The 26,450-nt window shown below is 37.5% G+C and overlaps 3 protein-coding genes across 4 annotated transcripts; 2 read left to right on the top strand and 1 right to left on the bottom strand.

The window, feature by feature from the left end:
- Window positions 1-472: 472 nt before the first annotated feature.
- Window positions 473-10,835, top strand: slc38a7 (solute carrier family 38 member 7). 2 transcript variants are annotated; one of them, XM_086072292.1, is made up of 12 exons: window positions 473-550; window positions 1,520-1,805; window positions 3,414-3,467; window positions 3,909-4,053; window positions 5,983-6,121; window positions 6,977-7,075; window positions 7,845-7,899; window positions 7,995-8,109; window positions 8,294-8,441; window positions 8,833-9,032; window positions 9,126-9,177; window positions 9,329-10,835. In XM_086072292.1, exons 2-12 carry the CDS (start codon window positions 1,551-1,553, stop codon window positions 9,429-9,431), a joined length of 1,365 nt encoding a protein of 454 aa, XP_085928418.1. In that variant the 5' UTR covers window positions 473-550; window positions 1,520-1,550; the 3' UTR covers window positions 9,432-10,835. The 2 variants fall into 2 exon arrangements, with proteins under 2 accessions (XP_085928418.1, XP_085928420.1); XM_086072294.1 differs by having other exon boundaries at window positions 489-925.
- Window positions 10,836-10,912: 77 nt separating this feature from the next.
- Window positions 10,913-17,188, bottom strand: LOC147177088 (lysosomal protective protein). Its single transcript, XM_086072295.1, has 11 exons — window positions 16,872-17,188; window positions 14,930-15,041; window positions 14,727-14,864; window positions 14,496-14,654; window positions 14,013-14,104; window positions 13,428-13,512; window positions 13,181-13,327; window positions 12,955-13,100; window positions 11,630-11,792; window positions 11,409-11,498; window positions 10,913-11,341 (listed from the first exon to the last, which is right to left on the bottom strand). Exons 1-11 carry the CDS (start codon window positions 17,051-17,053, stop codon window positions 11,258-11,260), a joined length of 1,398 nt encoding a protein of 465 aa, XP_085928421.1. The 5' UTR covers window positions 17,054-17,188; the 3' UTR covers window positions 10,913-11,257.
- A 1,331-nt stretch (window positions 17,189-18,519) lies between these two features.
- On the top strand, window positions 18,520-25,387 carry drc4 (dynein regulatory complex subunit 4). The gene is made up of 11 exons (XM_086071692.1): window positions 18,520-18,599; window positions 18,725-18,820; window positions 19,082-19,279; window positions 19,448-19,648; window positions 19,791-19,845; window positions 21,919-22,124; window positions 22,509-22,664; window positions 22,763-22,843; window positions 22,911-23,120; window positions 24,541-24,606; window positions 24,722-25,387. Exons 1-11 carry the CDS (start codon window positions 18,597-18,599, stop codon window positions 24,842-24,844), a joined length of 1,395 nt encoding a protein of 464 aa, XP_085927818.1. The 5' UTR covers window positions 18,520-18,596; the 3' UTR covers window positions 24,845-25,387.
- The last annotated feature ends 1,063 nt before the right edge of the window (window positions 25,388-26,450 follow it).

The following is a 26,450-nucleotide window of genomic DNA, read 5'->3' as shown; positions in this document are numbered from 1 at the left end:
GAAAATGCCCCTTAATATCCAATTTAATTCTTGAATTTGAAAAAAAAAAATCTAATTAAAGTAATTACATTGGGTTCTTTTTATTTTTTAATTGTTGAGTGCAAAGCTCCCATAGTTTACTAAAAGTTTAATTGCGTAATGCGTACTAATAGGCCAAAAGTGGCACTAGCAATGATGGATAGTCACTAATAAGACAGCACTTGACTACAGTAGTGAGCTTTTTTTGTCTTACTAGTGAGAACAGCGTTCTATATGGACCTTAATAACGTCTAACAGCTTGCCATAGTTTTCGACTAAGATTAAATGACGTACTAGAAGGCCAACAGTATGACGGCGTATTCGTAAAAAAAAAGGGGGGGGGGGTGAATCACAAGACTAACGAACAAATTACTACATTTCCCACAATTCCATAGTCATGTAAACAGGCATCACTAACGATCAAATTACTACATTTCCCACAATTCCCCAGTCACGTGATTAGGCATCACGTGCCCATCAGTTTTGTATGTTTGTCTGGTAAGGTGCGGTAGAGGCTCCTGGATGACAAAAGGTATTGTTTCATTTTTTTTACCCCCAAATTTACCCTTGACACGCCGATGGAGTGGATTAAAATGAGCGCAGGAAAATATAGTTTTTGGTCTTAATTTATTTTTAGGTGAATGAACGTAAATTCACCAAGGTCGCTAATTTAGCTAACACGATGGTGATTGAACAACAAAAAGACTGAGTGCACTTACAGGCATGCATTGGCAAACATGATTATACATTGTTACGTCAACGATCCACTGATCGAATCACTCATCCAACTCAGGAGTTTCTGCTTAGAATAAAACAGTATAGATAGCTTAGGATCTTCTTGTCCAGCTCGCTTCTCTTCCACCGGCTCTGCAGACATCACTGACTGGATATCCACTAGTTTGTAGAGGTAACTTTATGACGCTCTCATCATTTTTGTCAATTTGTTTTATTTAGTTGTGCTTATGCTGTTTAACACTAAAGCTGTAGGGGGTGGGTGAAGAGACGTCTGCAAAAGTGATTAGCTGCTCAGATTCTACTATGTTAATATTTGAGTAAAATTATCATTTAAATTGTATTCTACATAGTACTCACCACGTAAGTCTCAAATTCCTAAATCTCAATATGGCCAAAATACCAAAAAGTGTAGTAAAGTTATGTGTGTTTGACTGTATTATTACAACAGCACACCCACTACCTTAACCAGGAAAATAAGTGTGTTCCGTTGTTAGACCACTATGCTTAGCTTTTTTTTCTTGAATTGAATGTATGATATTGTTTAAAAAAAGAAAGTGACATTTTGCTCCCATGAAATGACACTGCTGTACACATTTGAACTTTATTTATACACTCCTTTCATATTCATTTACCGGTATGTTTTCTTTTTTTTTTTGTCTTAATGTAAACTTTATATAATTCCAGATTACAAAATGGGCCCACCAGATCACTAATACCAATTACAGTACATCCTGCTCACTGTGGGAAACATCCTTCCTCTTCCTAGATCAATCAACATTCCTCCTCCCAATAAGCTCATGGCCATTAACAGTGATATGGATGACTGGGGAGGAGTTGGCAGCAATGACTCGGGAGAGCGAGCATGGCTCTTGCAGAGTCCCAGCATGGACTCGGCGCAGCATCTCGAGTCTGAGAACAGGACGAGCGGCAGCGTGTCGTCCTTGGGAGCCGTCTTCATCGTGGTGAACGCGGCTTTGGGAGCCGGCCTGCTCAACTTCCCGGCAGCCTTCGATATGGCAGGGGGAGTCATGGCAGGGGTGATGCTTCAAATGGTGAGACTCTTAAATGGGTGAATTTAGTGCTGTTTCCCAGCCCAGACAACGTTGATTGTCTGTAGGGCTTACATTAGAGTAGAATAAATGTTTGTGGAAAAACTAGGAATATTTTGGTCATGTTAGAGAAGAGATCCATATCAGTCCATACACAGATAAATATCAATAATTGTCAGTAATTCAATTAAAAAAGCGTAAACATTAAGAGTTAACATTTTTGATGATTATAGCTCCCAGCTAACAGAAAATACAAATGAATCATCTAAAAACAAATTAATATTAAACAAGAAACAATCAAAATTATTAAAAATATAGAAAATTATTTAATGATTGTGTCAATATCCGTTAGTGTCCTCATCACAATCACACAATCACTCAGAAAATGTAGCAGAAAAATGAAACTCTGAGCTCTTATTACAAATGCTCAAACATTTACAAACACAACAGTACGATACCGATAAGTTTCCTAACTCAATGCCAATGACTTTCAATGCCAGTCTTTAAAAAAACAAAAAAACAAGCTTCTATCTGATTTAGGGCTGCTTGATTATGAAGAAAATATTAATCACGATTACTTTGGTAATAATTGAAATCACGATTAGGAGGATCTTTTGTTTTTTTGGTGCAAAACAAGAAAATGATTAAACGTAAAAAAATATTAAGGCAAATACATTTAGTTGAAACACTATGCAGTAATTATGCAAGTTTCTTTTGGACCAAGCAAGACATTAAATTAGGAAATTAAAAAACCAAAGTGCACATATGTACATTTAAACAACTCAAAATTAGTATTAATAATCTTTTATTTATTTTTTAACGATAATGGCAATTTTGTAATTGTGGAGCGTAATAATTGAAATTACATTTGGATTAACTGCTCAGCCCTAATCTGATTCATATTTTTTGTAATAAACAGTAGAACATGGTTGGATGGTTTCACCAATATCAAATATTTTGGACACACCCAAAAAAACTTTTTTTTATGCACAACAGTAACTTGGATGCTATTTTTTATTTATTATTTTTTTGCTTTAGTGACGCCTTTAACATTTAAACAGTCCTATAAAATACCACCAACAACAATGAAAATGTGCTTTTGATGGCAAGATATATTTACAAGTAATCTTCACCAGTGTAAAAATTTAAATGTATTGCGCTGAATGTCAACATTATATTAGTATACTTTGTCATGATTATAGTTCATGTACGGTATATGCTAATTCTATGCTTTTCCGTCCAAAAAACAATGACCTAAAATATGTCTGGGATTAATACACATTTTGAGTTGTTCCGTATGTGAATCATCAAATTTCATAATCAAAACAAACTTTCAGAAATGCAACATCCATTTTTTAAAACAGAACACAGTCAACTTGCTAACTGAATCATGTTGCTCAGTGAAAGTCCACCATATGCTCATAAAATGCTAACTTTAGCTAGCTCACAAAAGATCCTCTCTGTCAGCAAGCTCACTTATTTTGCATGTACAATGTCTACTTGCAGAAATGTTTTGCTGATATTTGTCAACTTGCTGTGGATTCAAACACACAAATGTTATCTTACAATGAATTAGGATGTGATGTTTTGTTCCCTTTCTTTACTTTTCAGTTCATGCTGATCTTTATTATCAGCGGTCTGGTGATTTTGGGTTACTGCTGTCAGGTTCGTGTCATCAACGCCCTCCACACACTTCACATTCTTATTCTCATTCACTCTTATACTTCTATTACATCTTTTGTTTTTTCCAAAGTTGCAGTGGTAGAAGCGGAATGCTTAGATCTGCATTGTGCGCTCAGACTTTCACTTCCTGAATGGCATATTGACACAGATGATCATGTTTTAGTGTTTCCTTTGTGCTTGCTTACATTTGAGCCACATTGGCAAGTTTCGGAATGTGGGAGGAAGCCGGTCAGAACATGCAAACTCCACCGAGGGAAGCTGTAGCTGAGATTCAAACCCCGGACCTCAGAGCTGTGACGGAGACTTGCTAACCACTATTTGGTTGTGCTGTTCCTCAAAATCATACGAGGTCCAAAACAAGAGCTGTGACGCAAATAAGGGCCGAACAATTTTGAACTCCATCTCTGCTTTGGTTTTCTTCAGGTGAGTAACGAGAGCACCTATCAGGAGGTGGTCCGGGCCACTTGTGGCAAAGTCACGGGAGTCCTGTGCGAGGTCGCCATTGCCGTCTACACTTTTGGCACTTCCATCGCTTTCTTCATCGTCATCGGAGACCAGCTGGACTGCTGTGAGTCGACTCGCTAATTTAGCATACGACTGTCGGCGACTGCTCCGATAAAACTTTTAAGTATCTCGTGGTATGAACACCGCTGCCAAACCGCCGATCTGATCACATGACTAAACATATTGCGTGAGTAACGTAGCTCACGTAACTTCGCCATGTTTATTACGTTTGCCGCTCTTAATTGCCTCGTTAACATCGTCCGAGCTGTGGTGCTAAAAATAGAACGGGGCGGCCGTCGCAGACGCTAATTATAGCTCTTATAGACACTACATTATGTTTGTAATGTGGCTTTTTCGTTTGCCTGTGGGTTTCCAAATTAAAAGCATGGATTTCTAAACAAGAGATAATTAAACATCACGCACTAAACAGCTTGAGGAATTCTTTACATGGTAGTTATTATCGCCCTATTGTATTGAATTGAATTATTTGCACTTCACTCTTTTCATTAAAAAGTTGTGCAACCACAAATATATATGGATAAAGAAAAATAAAAAAATTATGGATTTTTTTAAATTCATTTTATTGTGTGCAAAATGATTTTTATGAGAAAATTGAAATATTATTGCCATTAATTAATTTAGTTGGGATATATATGTCATTTAAAAAAATATCTGTCATTGTTTTTTGGGAAATTTTATGTATCATAAATGCTAATGGTATCGGCACTTGGTATCGGTGAGTACTAAAGATTTGAGTATTGCATCGGTCTAAAAAAAAGTGGTATCGAACATTTCTATTCATTATTATTCATGAATTAAAAAACAAAACAATCAGCACATTTAGTGGTTGCACATGCGGGAGTGGATAAAAAATCTAAAATTTTAGAATTTCAAATTTCAAAATGCCACAATTTAGGGTCAGTCTGGAGAAAGGCCAAGCTGTGCACTTGTTCACTGTGTACCATTCGTCCTACTAGTGACCTCCTAAAATTGACAACGAGTGGACTAGTACATGGAGCTTAACTCATTCACTGCCATTGACGGCTACAGACGTCAAAAATTCATTTGAACTATTTCTATTAGTTTAAACATTTTTCCACTTTTGTTAACAAGAGCATGAAAACCTAGAATTATTTTTATTGTACATTTAGAACAGGTATAAAATTTGTGATTAATAGTGATTTAACTAGTGAAGTCATGTGATTAATAACGATTTAAAAAATTAATCACCCGATGTCCCTAATTTTTAATAATCTTTTCTTTTTCTTTTTTTAAATCGTGTCAGGTGATTACAATTTTTGTTGGTAATTAACTGCACAACTTCCAATAGTTAACTCACGATTAATCACACATTTTATTTCAGTTTTAAATGTACAATAAAAAAATGTTTTTTCTAGGTTTTCATACTCTTGTTAACAAAAGTGGGGAAAAAATGTTAAACTAATAGAACTAGTTCAAATTAATTTTTTACGTCTATAGCCGTCAATGGCAGCGAATGAGTTAAGGTGGATATCGTAGCTCTTGAATAAATGCTCAAATGACTCTATAAATTCGCTAAAAGTTGCGATGGATCACGTTTTTATTGTATTGTGAAACATTTGTATCCTGAGGGGAAGGATTCTCGTCAGGATTACAAATGCATGAGGGGCTACTGGTAAACTCATAAGACAAATAAAATCATCCAGTAAAAAAGCAGACAGTCGTAGAGCCGCTGGAGTGGTGACGCACTTGAGGAAACAAAGCCAATAAATTGTCTCGTATTAGTGTTGATCACACAAAAATCAACAACCCCAAAAAAATAAAATGCTGGTGAAGACAAAAGGACACATCGGATAGCAGAAGTGTCCTCCCTCATGTGACCACGTCAGCGACTAAATTTGTCTCCCGCTCACGTCTGAAATTAGACTCGAGGCCTCTTTTGCTGCGTGTGACTTTTTACCTGCTCATCCATCTGAAATCAAACATTTTTATATATATATTTTAATTTTCACAGTGATTGCGGTGGTGTTTCCTGACGGCTTCGTCAGCGGCATGTGGTACACCGACCGCAAGTTTACCATTGTCGTCACTGCAGTTTTGGTCATTCTGCCTTTGTCCATTCCAAAAGAGATTGGCTTCCAAAAATATGCCAGGTATTGCGCAACATACAACAAACATCTCACTTCATGAATTGGTTACCTCAGCCAAAGGAGGTCAACTGAATTTATGTGTAGTAACACAAAATATGCTAAATCTTCTATCATGCAATTTAATGACTAGATTATCAATGGTGATCTCAAATATGATTTACTTTAATGCAGACAGCTAAAATTGTCTGAAATCGTATAAGTTTTTTCTTTTTTAAATACTGCCGTTTTAAAGATTTAAAAATATGTTATTTCAGAACAATAATAATTCCTGCGAGATTTTTGAAAAATCTCCATGTGTGAATTCATTTTTATGCAGAAAATTCAAATTATCCTAGAATTATGTAATATTTTCCCCCCAAAAATCCAAATAACCAGAAATTGTATCACATTTTTCATATCCGTTATCTTGAAAACATTTAACAATACAATTTTTCTAAATTTACAAGTCAAATGTGCATCGAAATTCAGCATATTAAGGAATTTTGTGAAATTTTATCAAATATTATCCTTATGATGACTGCATGAAAATTAAACATACAGTATGCAGAAGATATTCAAAAATAATACAATATTTTTTTAATATAGTATTTTTATATATAAATAATTTTTATATAATATTTTATTTTTAAAGTATCCTTTTAGTTGAAACATTTTAAGAATAAAACATTGTAAGAAATTTTGTGAGATTATTATTATTTTTATTTTTTTTGGGGGGGGGGGGTATTTTTAAATGAAGCATATGCCTGAGTTGATTAACTATGAAAATTTACAATTTACTGTTTAGCCTTGGAAGAGGTATCTTCTCTCCTGAGCATCAATCCATTTGCTCTTAAGCAGTCTGGATGTGTCTTTTTGCAGTGCTCTAAGTGTGATGGGTACCTGGTATGTTACAATCGTGGTGATTGTGAAATACATCTGGCCTGATAAAGAGGTCATGCCAGGGATTGTTCCCAGCAGGTGAGGGCGCCACACACACACTTCATGTCAGGTCAAGTTCTTGTTTATATCAATCAGCGGTTAAAATATTGTGAGAGTGAACCCGCTTTTACCAAGGGGGATACATTCCCCCTTAACTCATTCACTGCCATTGACGTCTATAAACGTTAAAAAAAATCATTTTAACTATTTCTGTTAGTTTAACATTTTTTCCCACTTTTGTTAACAGTATACAAACCTAGACTTTTTTTTTTTATTATATTTTTTTGTTGTGGAAAAAAAAAAGATTAAAAATTAGGGGCATCAGGCGATTTTTTAAAAATGTAATTAATCGCATGACTTCAATAGCTCAATATTAATCACAAATTTTCTATCTGTTCTCAATGTACAATACATTTTTTTCTAGGTTTTCATACTCTTGTTAACAAAAGTGGGGAAAAATGTTAAACTAAATAGTAATACTTCAAATGAATTTTTGACGTCTATAGCTGTCAATGGCAGTGAATGAGTTAATAGTTGTACCTGTTGCACATGCTTTGAACACATTTCAGCTCATTAAAACACATTGTATATGTATTTTACGCACACACACAAACAAATTGCGATCATAAAACGTATAGAAAATACCCTGTACTTCATCGAGGCGAATCTATTTTCTGGGTGTGGTCACGTGATGTCACTTTAACGTCAGTTTCAGTTGACAGCAGAGGGCAGTAGAGTGACAAAAATGGCTGCCCCCGAGATGGTGAACAGATGAATTATTCTACATAAATCATTGTCTTTGTTGCAGTTCCACTTGGACTGCAGTTTTCAATGCAATGCCAACCATTTGTTTTGGCTTCCAGGTACTCATTTAGTTGTCATCTAAGCTCATAAAAAAAAAAAATTCCGTCTTCCTGGAATTTCAAAGTTTATGAATCACTGGTCTTTTTCTTCACAGTGCCATGTGAGTTGTGTGCCGGTGTTCAACAGCATGAGCAAGAAAGCGCTCAAACCCTGGGGGCTCGTTGTTACACTCAGCATGATTATCTGCCTTTTCGTTTACATAGGAACAGGTACCATTTTGCTCAAAGAGGCATATCACTATTGATATGCCATGACATGATAAATAGTAATGAGTGTGAATACATGAGTGATGCGGACACATTTGTAATGAAATGTTTTTGTAATTTCACAAATATATGTTTCGTGTTATATCTCTCAGATGTGTGATTTTTTTATTTTCTTCCATTTGGTCAGGTGTCTGCGGTTTTCTGACATTTGGTGCCAATGTCAGCCAGGACGTGCTGATGTCATATCCTCCTGATGACATCGCCGTGGCCATCGCCAGAGCGTTCATTGTCCTTTGTGTGGTCACCTCGTACCCTATTTTGCATTTCTGCGGCAGGTAAAAACAGTGACTGATTTAATGCCCCTGCATTTCATCACAGACTTCCGAGCAATCGAGGCTAACGCAAGACGTTCTGTCTAACAAATTGGATCTCTTTTAGTTTTCCGACCCTCTAGCACAGGGGTGCTCAAGTTGGGTCCTCGAGAGCCCCTATCCAGCATGTTTCTCTCCACTACCACACCTGATTCATGATCAGAATCGTTATCAGGCTTCTGCAAAGCTTGCTGATTAGCTGATCATTAGACTCAGCTGTGCTGCAGGAGGGAAACGTGGAAAACAGGCTGGATATGAGGCCTCTCGAGGACCCAACTTGAGCACCCCTGCTCTAGCAGCAGTAAGGTCCTATCATTCACGACGTGTTGATCCCAGCGGCGCCGTGTGCCTGCAGGGCCGTTATTGAGGGTCTGTGGTTGCGCTGGCAAGGCGAGCAGGTGGAGGTGTGCGTGCGCCGCGAGCAGAGGCGAAGGATCGTGCAGACGCTCCTGTGGTTCGTCATCACCCTCGTCCTCGCGCTCTTCATCCCGGACATCGGGCGCGTCATCTCGCTCATCGGCGGATTGGCGGCCTGCTTTATCTTCATCTTCCCGGGTATACTTCCTCTCCTTGTTTGCGTTGGAAGTTGTTTCCGCGGCTTAACACCGCACGGTAATGTTTGTGGACGGTCTGTTTTTCATTTGAAAGGTTTATGTTTGATCCAAGCCAAACTGTTGGAGACGGACAATCGATCTGCCAGGTGAGAGCGTCACTTTAGTACACACATACATGCACGACTAATCTAAACGGCGATCACCTAATGGACGGTGATTCAAATGAAAGAAATCATCTATTTAAGATTGGATTGAAATCACCCTAAAATTAGGCCTGATTGGTGTTTTCATTCCCAGCTGGCACGGACTGGTGGTCTTCGGTATTGTCATGGTTACGCTCGGAGCGTTCGTCTTCGGCCTCACCACGACTAATTCCATCTATCAGGACGTCATCAGCTAAAGGACATTTGTGTCCCAGCCTGTGGACGTTTTTTCTGAATGACTCAATAAGACTTGAGGACTCATTTAATCAACCCTGACCTCCACCTGATTGCACATGTGCACTACAGAACAAAGGAGTAAAGTGAAGACATCCCAGACTATCAAGTCAGCCTCAGACACTTTTTCCTTTGCGTGTAATGTTTTGCATGTTTTTTTTATTTTATATTTGATTTGATTGCTTTTAATCTACAGAAGCAGTTTTTGACTGCTGTCAATTCCGCAACTGCTCATTCACGTTTACAAGCGCTAAGGGACTTTTTACAGAGAAGACCTCAGAATGAAATGTTTGGTTAATGGATTCGTACCCATTTGTACATTTTAAATTGCATGTCAGAGTAAATGTTAATCATTGAGGAACAAGTGCAGTGGTTCACAGTCATCAAACCTAAGTCCAGGCTAGTGACTGACTGTTTGCAATACAGAACTGAAATTTGATGGCAGATTTGCACCTTTCGATGTTTTCACGGGGCAATGTGTCAATTGTTTTGAAGTGACTCAAAATTCTATCTTATTTGGGCACTTTTAGCACAAAACTAAATCAATAATGTACAGAACTTCTGAACCAGTTAGGGGTTGACCATGTTTCTTTGAATGTATGCTAACGGTTAGCATTTATGAAGCCATTACTGAGTGTGTACCAAGATAGCACCTTGAACATAGGCAATGTCATTTTACAGCGGTTCGAACCAAAGCTTGACACCGGTCTCTTTTTGAGCTCTTGTGGCGAAAAACACTTCCAGCCAAAACAGTCAGGTTGTATTTTTCAAAGCAATATTTTATGTTGTATGGACTTAAAGGGATTAACTCATTCACTGCCATTGACAGTTAGACGTCAAAAAATCATTTTAACTATTTTTATTAGTTTAAAAAATATATATACTTTTGTTAACTAGAGTATGAAAACCTATATTTTTTTTATTGTACATTTAGAACATATAACATTTATGAGTAATCGTGAGTTAACTATTGAAGTCATGCGATTAAGAGTAAAAATTTTAATCGCCCGACGCCCTTAATTTTTTTAAATAATCATCTTTTCAGGCAATTAAAATCTTTAATTGTAATTAATCGCGTGACTTCACTAGTTAACTCACAATTAATCACAAATTTTATATCTGTTCTAAATGTACATTTTCATAAAAATTTAACCAATACAAATACTTCAAATTAATTTTTGACATTTATAGCAGTCAATGGCAGTGACCGAGTTAAAAACAAAAGAAGTGTTTTTTGTTTTGTTTTTGTCATTTTCAACAATGTATCTGAAGGGATAAAGCAGGATTTTTTTTTTTTTACAGCTTAAAATGTAACATTTGTGTCAAATGTTTTAGTTATGAATTTTCTTTTTGGTGCTGATGTTCATTGAATCACATGAATAAATAGCTGCTGATGATTTGCCTGGTGTTTTCTTCCAAAAAGGTACTTGTCCAAACCTTAGAATTAATTTCCACAATCTTTATTAAAAATGCAGTTATAATCAACTCAACTTCAGCATTATTGACAAGTCAACTTGCAAGACTGAAAAGTGCAAACTGATTGCAGTGTAGATTCATTGGGAACACAATCCAGTTGAGTCATTGAGAGAAGGACACTTATTTTTCTTTGCACTAAGTCTAAGCTGAACAAAGTGGTCACGTTTGACATTTTCTGTATAACAGAGCTCAAACACTGCAAGTGTGCTCTGAAGGCAAGTAAAAGGAACTGAATCAATTCCCAACAGTTTTTTCCCTCAAAATCCAAATTCCCTAAAAATAAAAGTAATGAATGCACTATTTCCATCACAACTCAGTAGGAGCCATTTGTTATGAAGGACTGGAACATGTGAAGAGCCGGACCTGGAGCCCACTGTGGAACCATGTGACCTGCACCCTGAAATCACAGTTAATCAGTATTTCAAGTACCACACCAAAAATGATGGAGGCCATCTTAAATTTACCTTAACTGTCAGGAAAGTAACATTTTCATACTGCTGGTAGAAACCCGCAACCTGGTTGTCAAGGTACCAAGGTTGGTACCTAGTAGTAGCCTAGAAACAACATTAAGATGATTAGATCTATGGATTGTAAAAATGACAGAATATGTCTATGTGATGAAAAATGGCCACAAACAAGCTGAAATGAAAGGGGAAAAAATCAAACAAGGGTTAGGGTTGGGCACCTCTATGCCGAGGTCTTCCACAAACCACTGATCTCCCAGGAAGTTGCAGGCCATGTCTGTGTCTCCGTTGTAGACGAGTGCTCGGAGGCCAAAAGAAAGCAACTTCAAATACACGTCCTTCACTGATGCGTACACGTGGGTGTAACCCTCCCCGACGGTGTCACTGCAGACAAAAGAAGCATTAATATGAATTCATGCATTTTATTTGTATAGCGCTTTTCAAAAGACACTTTACAAAAATAAAACTGGTAAAAACTAGAGCCAAAAGAAAAATATAAGACTTCTAAATGTACAATTAAAAGAAACATCTCAACAATACGTCATGTCAAATAAACTCAGAAGAAACAAGACAAAGGACAATAATCAGAGATTAAAAAGAGGCGGGTTTTGAGGTGAAGATAACCCTTCCATTGGATACTCTAATTATTTCTGTTATCATGTTTCAGCTTGTCCTCAGATTAAGTTTCACATTTAGGCAACCATGTGAGAAAACACCATACAGTAGAACAGAACAAAACATATAGTTTTAGAAGGGTTAGGGTTAACTTAACACAAATTGGTGCTTCTGACTTTTTTTTTTCCCAAATCGATGTTTTACAACAAGAAATTAATGAAATTTGATTAATCAAATGCTTTTGTTTGTTTTTTTACCAGTGAGGTTATCTCTGTGGCTGGAAAATGGAAAAAACAGTATTGTACTACTAATACTAATCAGCAGGCGGCGCTACTAGCTACAAAGTAAAGCTTGAGAAGGGCAGTACAGTACATTTAAATACCAAACAAGAAAAAGTATCACAATATCATGTAAACTCAATTTAGTCAAATAGTTAATTGTTTGTAAGTGAAACTAACACTCACTTCACTAGACAGAGGATTTATGTACAGTGTATAAAATCTGGGTGATTGCAGTTCATATAAATACCAAATAAGTCAACAAGAAATTAGAACACTTTTACATACGGAAATAGAAAATTTGCCTTGCTAAAAGTTTCCAATATGTATTGTAATACAAGTATCCCATTTTAAATTGAAGTAGACTGCGAATTTAGAATATTGAGGCGCATCTGTATATACACACTACACAAGACAAGTAGAGAATGAATGGAGAGAGAGTGCCACGTTATTCGTTCGCACTTCTGCCTCACATCCATTCAAATGAAAATAGTTTAAATGTCAGCCTGGAGAACTCAGCTTCAAGAATGCAGTTAATGTAATTGGTCAAATAAATTGTTGTAGTCCTGAAGTCAAATGCCATTTTTGGGGGGGTAATCTGTCAAAAATGGATACCAACAAAGAAGAACTTGTCATGCGAATCTTTAACATACCTGCACAAGTCCCATGGTGGCAGCGTGTCCGGAATGTGCAAAGCTTTCCTCACGTCGCCCCTGTTGAGCCAGTTGGCTTGCGCCGTGCTATTAATGCAGGGCGGGACCTCGGCCAGAGAGACGGAAAATGGCGGCCCATCTAAAAGCTTCCGGCAAACACTTCGGTCAGGATCCCTTTCGCTTATCCTGTGTGTGTGAATCCGAGGACAGGTGTGCTCACACTTACGTTGTTACCGCGTTTGCGGTAGTTCTTGAACAGGTGACTCATTGCCTTCTTGTAGGCTGGGTGAAACCCACCGCGACCCTCGCAGTTCAAGTAAAGGGCATACTCGTTGAGGCCGCTGTTGTACACGATATTAAAGGCCACGCTGACCTGCAGGGAGATCCAAACAGAAGCAGAGGCAGAGGACGACCTGGCGTCGGTCACCCGCGTGGCAAGATGAACATTTTGCACGCAGCGCACACGTACATACCAGCGTCTGGCATTTCTGGGAAGTGGAGTTGGAGAAGTGGCATCTTTGATTCTCGCAGCAATAGTTGTTAAGATCACGCCACAAGCTGCGCACAATGTTACAAATACAATCTCAGCAGAAAACTTTGTTAGCAAACTACAAAATGGACAAACTGTGCTTGTTTTTTTTGTTTTTTTTTACTCGCCATTTAATTGTTAAGACACAGAGGTAAGATGGCATGTACATGTAATCAGACTTGGCATCTTCATCTCTTATCTACTGTATTTACTCCTTGCATAATGCCCCCTAGTGTTCAGAATGAGTAACCACGTCTGAAATGCCCCATTACTGTCTACATTTAAGTGAAATGTGTGGCAGTTGGATGTTAAATAGTCAGTAGAGAAGATGGTGCTCACTCAAAAAAAGTGTTACATATTCAAAGGAAATGTATGCCATGTTCAAGAATAATTTGTTTTTTTTTTAACAATATTCGATTACAACAAAAATATATGTTCAACAGAATTTCAAGATGCTCTTTGTCGTCACGTATTGTAAGTACTAATCAAGTTCATGAAATGTCATGCCTTTATCAAAAAGCAAACTTACTCTTCTCCAAAGAGGCCGTGATAGTAGCCAAAATATATTAAAGCCTGGTCATTGAGTGCATAGCTGCTGAGGCCATTTCCCACAGCAAACCCCTAAAAAAAAAAAAAAAAAAAAGAACATACAATGACATTGTTGTACAGTAATTACCACAAGAGATCATCAGGTGTGGCACAAGAAATGATCCGAAAATGATTATTTACTACAATTTTTTTTTTTTTTTTATGTTTGTTCATCCATCTATGCCTGACAATTACATTCTCTTCAACTAGATGGCAGAAGGTATAATTAACTCTTGTATCCATTCACGCAACAGGCCCACATTTCACACTCAATTAGTATTTGTGAGTAAATTAAGACGAGGTCATCAGCAGTGCTTTTTCTGACATTTTTGTGTGATGGTGTGCAACAAAAAGGTTGCGAGATAACTCTTGGCACACACAAATGGGGCATCCAACAAATTGCATTCGAGCTCAAGAATCTCACCTTAAATTTGATGTTGTTATTTCCTGCAGCGATGCGTAAGCTGAGGGTTGGCACATAAATTCCACCGTAACTTTCTCCAAAGATGTAGAAATCATTCCGAGCAAAGCTCGGAAACTTGGCGAAAAAACTCTGCAGCGCTTTGTAATTGTCCTCGGCGACCTAAACAAGCAACATAAAAAGGTTGCTTCTTAGCTTCACAAGGCAAGTCAGTCAATCATTGACGAAAGTCACCTGATCATCATCCGTGGCGTAGTCGCCGTCATTGGAGTACGAGTAGCCAACCCCTGCCGGAGATTCTAAATAGAGCACGTTTGCGATCCGGTTCCAGCTGAAAGTATTCTCGTACAAAGTGGCTCCGTCGTCTCTCACCTGAGAGGAAATTCACAGCTGAAGGCCACTTCGGCTGAGCGTTTGTGCCACTTCTGCAAACTCACATGGAAGGGTCCGTTCTCGGATAGGAATCCATCCAGCGAGCTGCAGCCTGGGCCGCCGTTGAGCCACAATACCAGCGGGTCTTTGACCGGGTCCCTCCGAGAGGTCACAAACCTGCACCAGACCCAAACCACCGAGAGTCACCTCACATTCATCCAAAAAGTAAACATGGTGAGGTCTATCGAGAGAAATGTAAAAGTAGCTCATCTGCATAGACTTGACTATGGACCCCCCCCCCCCCCAAAAAAATGCTGCCCTCTAGGAAAAAGTTCAATTTTAGTAGCATTTAGCCTGAAAATCCTGCACAGTAGATTTTGTTTTATTTGCCATGAAAAAGGTCATCATAATACACATAACATCAAATATTTTTGGTACACATAATTAGATCATTTTATAAATGCACATACAAGCTTTTTTTTACATTTTCTATTAGAATGACCAATGAGGTGCACAGTGTGTGTGTACTTTAGTAGAAGTACAGACAAATAATAATAATAATAATAATAATAATAATAATAGGCTGGTCAAAGTAGAAGTAGCAATTTCACTCCATTATACCTTCGAACTAAAATAAATAAATATATATATATATATATATATATATATATATATATTTTTTTTTTTAAGTAAAAATTTACCTTCACTGTCCATTATACACAATATTTATTTTGAACATTTGGTAACAGAGGCGGGTAATAATGAGCTAAATTTACTCCGTTACATTTAAGTAATTGTACTTCTTTCTTCTTTTTTTTACCTGAGTATTTTTGTTAGGAAAAGCTTCTTTTACTCAGCTACATACTTTTTCTTTATTCATTATTGCTCGGGTGATCTATTTTGTTTTAGCAGAGGGACCGGTCACATGACTATTTCACCAATCCAAGGTACAGTCAGGGCAATATATATTGGCACATGGACATAATTGTCATCTTTTTGGCTCTAAACACAAGATGTGCTTAATCTTTAGACTTTCAAATTTAATTTAGGTCTGAGGTAATTTACATCCAAATCAGATGAATGATGTAAGAATTACAACAGTCTGTAAATGTGCCTCCCATGTTTTAAGGGACCAAAAGTAATGGAACAAATTAATCATAAATCAAACGTTTACTTTTTAACACTTGGTTTCAAACCATTTGCAGTCAGTTACAGCCTAAAGTCACTATTGTGATATGCTACTAAAACTGAGCCAGATAAACTGGCCCACACGGCAGCCACGTTTTCAAAGTTGACTCATTTACATACGACATGGAAGAAACCATTACAGAAATATACAACAGCCATATCATTTGTCTTTGCCTTAAAATAGTGAAATTTCAGCCTACAAGAATTCCACTTAAAACTTAGGAAACATACAAGAAGAGGCTGTCAGTCTGCATTTGCAAAATTAAATGCCTGTGTTCAATAAAACCAGCAGTGTCAACCACAGCACAAAAATGACAATAGCAGACATGTTGAAACTAAGTGTTGTATATGGAGGTAAATATGGTGGCAATCCGAAATGAACGTGCAGCACTTAGGTTGGTGTAGGTTGGCACAACTCAAAATTGTTTTTGATAAATGAAACAATAGGATGAAGACACCTGTTAATGTTTGAAAGTGATGTTGGGCAATATTCAAATTTTACATTTTTATGTAGTTGATATTTATGCACTATTTAAAAAATACATAGTTAGTTACTTAGTACTTTTTTGCCACCGAATACTTGGGTCTACTTACTGTTATTCTAGTAATTATTTGGAGCACTACCTGATACATACTGTACTGTACTGTACTTGAGTTACATACAGCGCTCTTGGGTACTATTTTTGGCTGGTCTACCCACTCCTGATGGGTAAAATTGAAATAGAACCTCTGCACATAAATATAGTAGTAACGCGAAAGTAATCAGGTGACACCTGAATGATTCCCAAGTGTTTATTTCGTGTTGCTGTTGCGTCTCACCAATAATGAAGAAACTTGCCGGGTCTGGCCTGGACGTATCCCGACCACTGACGGAAGTTGGGTTTGAACGTCAAGCCGGGGAGACTGTTCACCTCGTCGGGGGCATAATGAGCCCAGGATCCGAGCCAGAACGCGGCTAACACAAATAACAATAAGGCCAAGGGGCGGCCATCGGCGCCCATCGTCTGACCTCAACGATGGAGTAACCGAAGGGAATGAAACAGAGGAAGAGAAGCTCGTTTTTAAACCCTAGCGTGTAGAAGCTCGTTTTTAAACCCTAGCGCGTGACTTCCTTATAAAACAAGTCACGTGACGGCGCTGGTTCGTCACGTGCACTGGTGCAACAAGCACTTCGGTTGCTAGATTTAGCAACTTTTCCACACACTAAAAAGTAAAAAAAATTATATTGACGCTAGGTGTTCATTTTGTTTAGTTTCTCCTGAAACATCTTGTGTCACATATTTTCTGGCATTGTGAGCTCACTAATAAACTATGGAAGGATGTAGTAAGATTTATTTGTGGTAACCTAATTGCAAATTTTGTATTGTTCTATGAGCATGTTATTTTTGGTTATTTTGTAAAGAGTGGTAAAGATGAAAAAGAAGACAACGGGTTTTTTGTTTCGGTAAATCTACTAATTATATTAGCAAAGTTTTATATACATACATTTCAATTTGGAACTCACAAACCATTTTTTTCCAGTATTTTATCAGGAGTTATATTTGCAATCAGTCAATGCCTGCCAGAATAAAAATGCGGAGAGGACTTTGAATGCATGTTGCGAGATTTGGCTAAAAAGTGACATTGTATTTTCATTCATGTATTTTTGTTTTGTTTTTTTGAGTGCTGTATTCCCCTGGCACTTTTCACACTACCCTCGCAACATCACACCCGGAACCACCTTGCAACGCATTTAGCTACTCTTGAAAATGGTAAAACCTTTGACAACTTTGACACACAGTGATTTTCTGTTACACAGTTATACCCTATATCTGAATTTGGATGTGCAATTATTAACATTATACTTTGCACAAATAGTAAAAATATTTTTGTAACATAATTATATATTTTTTTACTAACCATGGCAATAGCATTACACCATGTTATTTTTTTCTTTATTTAGGGGGGCATGCTTAATTGACGTTACCTACTCTCAAAACCACAAATTACCCACAGCATAGTATTATTTTACATTTGCTAATCCACTGAGAAGAATTGACAGGCTGTGTTTATTTCCTCCTTTCCTGCAGGCTGTCAGACTAAATTCACCTCCTCTGATAAGCCCTCCAAATAACAGTTGTATCATAAATTAATTTTTAAATGGTTATTTGATATAACAAATAAAATGATTTCTAATATAGCTAAAAGTGAGTCCACCTCATTCAAATTATAATGTGAGAACATTTTGAGCAGCCTGAAGAGTGGAATGACTCACGAAAAAAGGAGCATACAGTAGTAAATGGAGGAGCATTTTATAGATCCATTTATTGCTTACCCTTCAAAGTAGACTTTCATTTCCTGTGAGTTTTCAATATATATATATTTTTTAACCATTTTTAAATGAGAAATTTAAGACTAAATTAACCATAGATTGTAACCTTCTTCAAGCTGAGAATCTACTGCCCCCTATTGGCGGTTTTGCCAACCAGGAAAACGCTTTTCATGTTGTCATGGCAACATGTGTTTGTAGCACGCTTCCTGATATCCGCATACGACATATGAACCATGGTGAGCCAAAGATTTGTCTCTAGTTTGCCTTGAGAATTACAATAAGCTAGATGAATGTGCTGTATTAGCTTTAATGGCATGAAAGCAAAATGAGGTGTTTCGGCTAACATGCTAACTTTGTCCAGCCGCCTAAAAAGAAGAGTTCGGGTAAAAAGTCAACCAAGGTCAAGTCTGCTGCACTCATAGATGGACTCACTAAGGACGAGCTGTCCAAGGAGCAGGTCAGAATGAAAACTATGCTGCAATACATATGAAAGCTTTAGCTTTACATCAACTTGACAACCTTGGCAGTGCAGGCTGAATAGTTTAATCAAATGTGAAATACAGTGGCTATATTATTTATATTTGGTCTGATTTGAGAGACAGTTAATCAACTAAGCATTACGTGGGAAGGCACAGTTCTTGTATGTAATGCTTTGGGTAGCAAGTTACATGACATGAGATTTGACGCTATGCCAATAAAATTGAATTCTGAATCCTAGATAATAGAGCACATTGTCAGCCTACGAGAGGAGCTGGACAGAGAGCGGGAAGAGAGAAACTACTTCCAGTTGGAGCGAGATAAGATTTACTCTTTTTGGGATGTGACCAAGAAGCACTTGGAGGAGGCTGTGGCCCAACTCAGAAATGAGGAGAAGAAGATTGAGGAGGAGGAAGGACGCCACCTTGTAGAGATTAAAGTAGGTAAAAGCTAATCTTCATCACAGGTTGATGGAGAAGTCAGTCAAGGGTCAAAGTCATCTCCCATCTGTCCATTTTCAATACCGCTTTTCCTTTGCCGCCCTACACCACTGCAAAATGCACTCATAATAACTTTTAAATTAACAACTGCATCTTTGTGACATCAGGTGTATAAGCAGAAAATGAAGCACCTGCTGTGTGAGCACCACAACACTATCTCTGAGCTGGAATCAGACCGTGTAACAACCGCTGAGGCGATGGAGAAGGAGCAAGCCCAGCTGGAGAGGGAGCTTCATCAAAAGACAACGGCTATCAGGAATGACATGCATGAGTTCGACATCGGAAATCTCGTCAGTGAGCTGGAGCAGGTGAGGACGACGATTTCTCTTTTTAAGCAACTATTATCAACATAGTGGATGCTAATATGCTTCTCATTGAGCTAAACTTTTTTTTTTTTTGTTATCTCGAAAGATCAGAAAATGATTGGTTTGACGATGCATTTGTCAACAGGGACACAGTGACGACGTAGCCAACGCAATGAAGAGCTGGGAGGATCAACTGGCAGGTAAACCTCTTAATTCTCTTGGAGCTGATTGCAATTGCATTTTTCTTTTTACCTGTACAGTGAACATCCGCTATTCGCAGGGGATAGATACCAAGCTCTGCCGCCAACAGTGAAAATCCACAAATAATTGACACCCCTCTTTGTAGTTGCGTATAGATGCCACAAGATGACAACAAAGCACTTCAAATGGAGACGATAAAGCAGGCAGCTGTCCTCCAGTTCAATCAACAGGCGCGAAGTTCACAGATGGTAGCTTCACTTTTTTTTTTTTGCAGTTTGGTGTCATCAGACACAATGTGCAGCAATTTTACACCGTTGAGATTCAGGTCGTGTGTTTCCTCGCTTTATGTCCTAAAGCTCCTATAACCTCAAGTCAGTACCATCTAAGACGAGCTTGATTGTACGTGACATCATCTGAAACATGTTTGCAGCTAAAGCTTTGTTACATTTTTAAAGAGCGTGACATCATTTTGACTGTTGACCTGGAGTACAGTACACGCCATTTACACTACTACCCCAACAAGTTCAATTATTTTATTTACAATGTCAATGTCGAACGTACCACTACACAATTAGAGTGAACCCATGCCATGTTACATGAATGATTGTATTCAGTAGTTAAATTGTTCAAACACAAACCACCTTCACATGAGGCTCATCAAATGTATGCGCTAGTATTCTAGCCTAAATAACACACTAGTATTAACTGAACATGACATCACACATACTAACAAATGTTGTGTTCATTTGGAGTTCATTTAAAGTTCCAGTCGCAACGTCCACGTCAAAATTTAGCAGTAATAAATTCAATAATAATGCATACATTTGTGGAGACCGGTGTCAAGTTGTATTTTACAATTTTAAAAATGTGCAGAATTTAACAAGTCACTTCAGGTTAAAGATTAAATCGCTCTTATTATGAAAAGAAAAATGCACTGAGCTGTCACCAACGTCTTACAAATGCAATTATGCCATCTTGTGGCAGAAAAATTACCTCAACACAAATCAATATCACACTCTTTTTTTCTTTTTTTTACAGTACAGTACATCTTTTTAATTGTAACTCAAATTTATGAATTATTATGGAATTACTGTATCAATGACTAAAAGATGCTTAGGAAAAAAATATTATTGTAATTTCATTGTACATTTAGAACAGATATAAAATTGAAGATTAATTGTGTTAACTATTGAAGTAATGCTATTAATTACGATTAAAAATGTTAATTGCCTGACACCCCTACTTTATACACATGGTATCAAGTCATTAAAAACTATTTCTATTAGTTTAACATTTTTTCCACTTTTGTTAACAAGAGTATGAAAACCTAGAATTTGTTTATTGTATATTTAGAACAGATATAAAATCGTGAGTTAACTAGTGAAGTCATGCGATTAATTACGCTGACAAATTTTAATTGCCTGACGCCTCTAATTTTTAATAATCTTTTCTTTTTTTAAACTTTTTTTTTAAGAACAATATTTAAAATTTGGGGCGTCAGGTGATAATTTTTTTTAAAATTGTAATTAATCGCATGGCTTCACTTGTTAACTCACAATTAATAACACATTTTATATATGTTCTAAATGTGCAATAAAAAAAATTCTAGGTTTTCATACTCTTGTTAACAAAAGTGGGAAAAAAATGTTAAATTAATAGAAATAGTTCAAATGAATAGGCGTCAATGGCAGTGAATGAGTTAAAATCAACTTTTGACATTTACACAATAACACAAATTGTAATGGCAAAGTATAGTAGCTATTAGTAGTAGCCATTAGTGGCTACATGGGGAGAGAAGCAGAACCATACTTTCACTTTTAACATTCAAGGACCACCAACAAAACAGGACATTATAAACAAGAAGAAGAAGAAAAACAATGAATTAAACCTAATCGCATGACTAAGATTCCACTAGATGGTGCCAATGAAATAATGTAATTGCTTTGGCCTGAACAAAAATAGCAAACAGATAAAGATAAAGATATTCAGTGAACCACAAATATATGCAAATTTGCGAATACTGGAATATACCGGAGTTAACTGGATGTCTTTTTGTGCATACAATTGAGCAGAAACGGAGGCCCGCTACAAGGAAAAGCTGGAGCTGTTGCAACAGGAGCTGGAAAACATGAGGAAAAAGGAAGTCCTCGAACGAGAGGATCAGTGGAATAGTCACATCAGCGCTCTGACCAGAGACCACCATCAAATATTTGGTGACGCACTCGTGCTCCTCAATCAAACCATGGAACAAGATTTGCATTACAACGATTCATTGAAGGTAAGCACATTGAACTGACACCATTTCAAACTATTGCCTTCAATCAGATCAAATTTGAGATTTTATAAAATATTCCTGCGTTATTCAAGGGCTCAAAAATGCTAAAGCAACCAAAATATGAGATGTTTGTGTGATGTGCTGCATTTCAACACCACTTTTAAACAAAAAGGACAATAATAGCAAAATGGCCTTATTGTAGCAGTATTTGAAAAGGCAGATTTTTTGATTGAGCTATTTTTTTGGATCCTGTGCACGTGTGCTTAATGTAGTGGCCAAAAAGTCTCTGTCTTTAATTCAGCATTGGCTCCCAAATGCACAAAAGGAAATATTTCCAAAGAAATAATTAACCACCCGTCCTTTAATCTTTATGTTGCTGTCTCCTAGAAACAAATAGAAGACTCAAAGACGAAACAAAAAGAGAAGGAAAAGAATCTGAGTCATATTTTACCAGAAAACAAACAACTCAATAAGCTTCTTCTTGACGTCCAGGAGAAAACTGTTGAAGTTCAGAGAAAGATGAAGAACCCTGTCCGGAAAGAGGTTCTTTTCTTCCATATTCTGCTTATTGTCTGTGAATATTTCATATTATGTGCATTTTATAAATAGCAACCAGCAGCTTGATGTTGAGCTTTCGACAGGACGCCAATGAAAGGAGAAAAGAAAAGGAGCTCAGTGATCAGAAACAGAAATTAGAGGAACTGAAGCAGAAACTTAGCGAGGTAATCAAAAGCAAAGTGTTGCATTCATGGCCCCTCTGATAATCGGCTCACATGAGTGTGACTCTAGCTTCAGCGGGAACGAGACGAGCTGCGTGCCACCCTCACTCGGGACGTTGAGAGTGCTCAGCGGGAAGGGGATGAGAAGAATGCAAAACTGGAAGAGAAAGTGAAGGGCATGGTGGACGGCTTGGCGACGACACAGGCCAAGCTCTCCGCTGTGCTTTTGGGCTCTAACGTGGACCAAACTGCACTCAATAGCGTCACACGCAGTGTCGAGGTACCCTCTTTAATCTTTAACGGCGTGTGCAGCTATCAACATTGATCTCCTTTGATACAGTGGTTTGCAAGAGTAATCGGAATCTTTTATCAGTATATGATGCACTCAACAAAATTATATTCAATGCCATTAGTGCAAATGAAAACTGCAACATTTCCTTTTTTAGGATAACATAAAATGTATTTATGTATATAAAATGAGACATTACTTATAAACACATGTTTACATATGTTGGAGTAAAAATGTTATATTGTTGCTGCCACAGATTATTTTGCTAGTCACCCATCGCAATTAGTAGACTAATCTAATCTCTAATAGCATATCGGACCAGCAACTGCTCTTACATAACCATCATTATCTCACAGCCTGAATTATTTAAAGACACCACTGATAATTACCTTTCTTTCTTTCTTTCTTTCTTTCTTTCTTTCCTTCCTTACCACATAACGATTACAGTATGTTTTGAACACTTTATTGAAACACGAAAATTAAAAACTGACTAAAACCTAAATACTATCATCAACCGTCAAGTGATGCGCCATCTGCTGGGAACATGTAGTACTGCACTTCCGCCTCTTTCTCAAACCGGCTGACTGAGGCTTGAGTGTTTGTAATTTTTGATGCTCCACAATGTGTTTTAAAATAAATAACTTTACTTAATTAGACGGCGCAGCATTAATTCTGCAAATTTTGTTGGATTTTTTTTTATTTAATTTAAACCATTTTGAAAAATCCGTGTGAGCTGAGTCATGTTTAAATCCACCTGACATTGAGGCACGCCTCGAACTGCACTCTGCATTCGGGGCTACTTGTTCATTTTTGACTTGATTCCTGGTCTATTTTGATTTAAAAATGCCATATGCCATCATCAAGTATTGCTATAATTTCTTAAGTTTCATGCTCTTCCTTTGTGAAAGGACAAATAAGACATTTGAACCAGTGTGCTCCTACTAGCTTCCAGACATGACTGTCCCTACATCAGAAATGGAATCAGGCATCAGCCACAACAAACACATTTTTCTATGCAATAACAAATTCTATGAACACCCACTTTTCTAAGCACATTATTCTGATCTTTCTTTGGTCTATAAATCGCTCTGGAGTATAAATTGCGCAAGTCAAAAAATGCATCATGAAGAAGAAAAAAAACTTACATGTCACTCTGGAGTATAATTTCTAAAGTATAAACCGAGATTAAGAACAGTAGAGCTCAGACTTGCACCTGAAATCCAAACGACATTAACAAATCGATGTGTGTATGTAAGACATGTACAGTATCATTATGCCCGACCTTGTTTTGATCTATCACATGAAATCCCAATAAATTACATTTCCATTTGGCAAGCCACTGTAAATTGCTAGATCGATGGCGGAATTTAAATCTGACTGAATATTTTTCATATTGTTTTTTCTCTTACAGGATATGATAGACTCCAGTAATGAATCCATTGAGGATTTACAATATAAAATATCTCAGATTTCCCAGGTTAGTTGGCCTTTTGCTTCTTTTTTTTTTGCTAAAAATGTTGCCTGCAACAAGAAAAAAAGCAATCCATGTTTTATATGTTTCCTGTATATTGAAACATATGTTCTTCTGGCAGGCCCGTCAGGATTTACTGCTGAGGTATGAGGCAAAGAAACGAGATCTTGGTGTCCCTGTGGAGGAACCTTGTGTAACATATTCTTCATTTAGGAACAAATATTGGGTGTATGACGAGTTTTAGAGTGACAACTCCCACTTAGTCTGGTTTTGATCAAGTATTGCCTTTATCACATATCACACAAATATTTGTTAGCTTAATTTTTTAAACTGAATTTATGAACCGATTTACGAGTTTTTCGAGTCATTTATTTTATTTTAATTTTTTGCTTTGATTTGCAAAGGCAAACTTTGTGATGCTTGTGGTGTGTTGCGAAGTGTTTAACTCATCATTAGCATATGTTTTAATAAGGTACAATATAGAGTGCTATTTTGTCATGAAAAACATGCTTTGGGGGAAGGCTGTAGCGGTGTTTTCATTCATTTCAGTGGGGGAAAGATGATTTTGATGAGTTTGTCACAGAACGGAACTAAACTCATATCTTAGATTACCACTGTATTGAAATAATCATCTTGTTTTAATTTCCTCACAAAATGCTGTTCAGTGGAACGTAAGGCTATAATTCTGTTGATGGCCACTGTTTAATTGTACCTTCTGTCTTCTGTCGATTTAATTGTTCTGTCTGTCACTCTATTTTACAAATAAATAAATAACATTATTATTTATAGTTAATAAACACGTATTTCTAAAAAAAGAAAAAAAAAGTGAAATGTGATCATTTTCCAGTGCACACTAATGTGCCGCAGTACAGTAGTTGGAATCACTGTTCTAGATCAACCCCTGATTCATCTTATTTCTTGTTAATAAACTGCAAATAAGATGACGATGACAGTTTTTTCGACAGCGGAGCTTTAGGATGCAGCTTTCTAAATCTACAGAGATCGGTTGGCTTTTAGATGAAGCCTCATTTCACCTCTGTAGACGACACCACGTTTTAGTCAAATCATGTTTCCTGACTAAAGCAGCGATTTTCAACAGCCTTGTCTTAGTTTAATCTCCAAGGAAGTGACGCACGTTGGATGATGGCAGTCAGAAGTCTTTTGAAGAGACGTCTATTCATAATGCATCATAAATACAGTGATGGTTAGGTTGACATCGCTGGGACTTAAAACCTTGGACTGAACCCAAGTATTTCAATCTCAACATCTAGTTGCCAGTGGAGCGCCAGGCGGGGTGGATCCAGTTGCTCATTTTATACCCTCCAGTGAAATGAACTCTTGCGCATCGAGTGATCGCTGTTCCTTTTAGTATTAATAATACAGGAGGAAGTTATTGTCCCAGTGAAACACAGTATCATGCTGTGACAGCAAGCCTCTAAAGTTTCGGGGGCCCTGCAGACTTTAAGCCTCAGGGGAGCCGGCTGCTCTTACCCTTGCACAGGGCTCAATTGTAACGCTGTTAACTGAGTCCAAGCGTTGACAACCTGCTTGGTGCTGCTGGCCCGTACTACTCAGGTCAACACTACACCCCCAACAAAGCCAAACTCCCACGGTGAGCCCCCGCTGAGAGACAGCTGAATGGGGCATTAGGCAGTGGGAGACCACGGACGGCTAGACGGGGATGGAGGTCCTGGACGTGATTAATTCATCCAGATTTTTGCTCATTTGGTGAACTCGCAGCCTTTTCTCTTCAGAACTCGGGAGACAAAGCATTTGTTTGTCCATCAAGTTACCTAACAATGGCAGAGGTATCGATCCCAGTTCACACTTTTTAAGAAACATCTTTGTCC

Source organism: Leptonotus elevatus, chromosome 3 (assembly GCF_054856555.1).
Source record: "Leptonotus elevatus isolate MCC_2025b chromosome 3, RoL_Lele_1.0, whole genome shotgun sequence".
NCBI lineage: Eukaryota > Metazoa > Chordata > Actinopteri > Syngnathiformes > Syngnathidae > Leptonotus > Leptonotus elevatus.
Note: the sequence above shows the minus strand (reverse complement) of the source record. Positions and strands in the feature narration are given on the sequence as shown.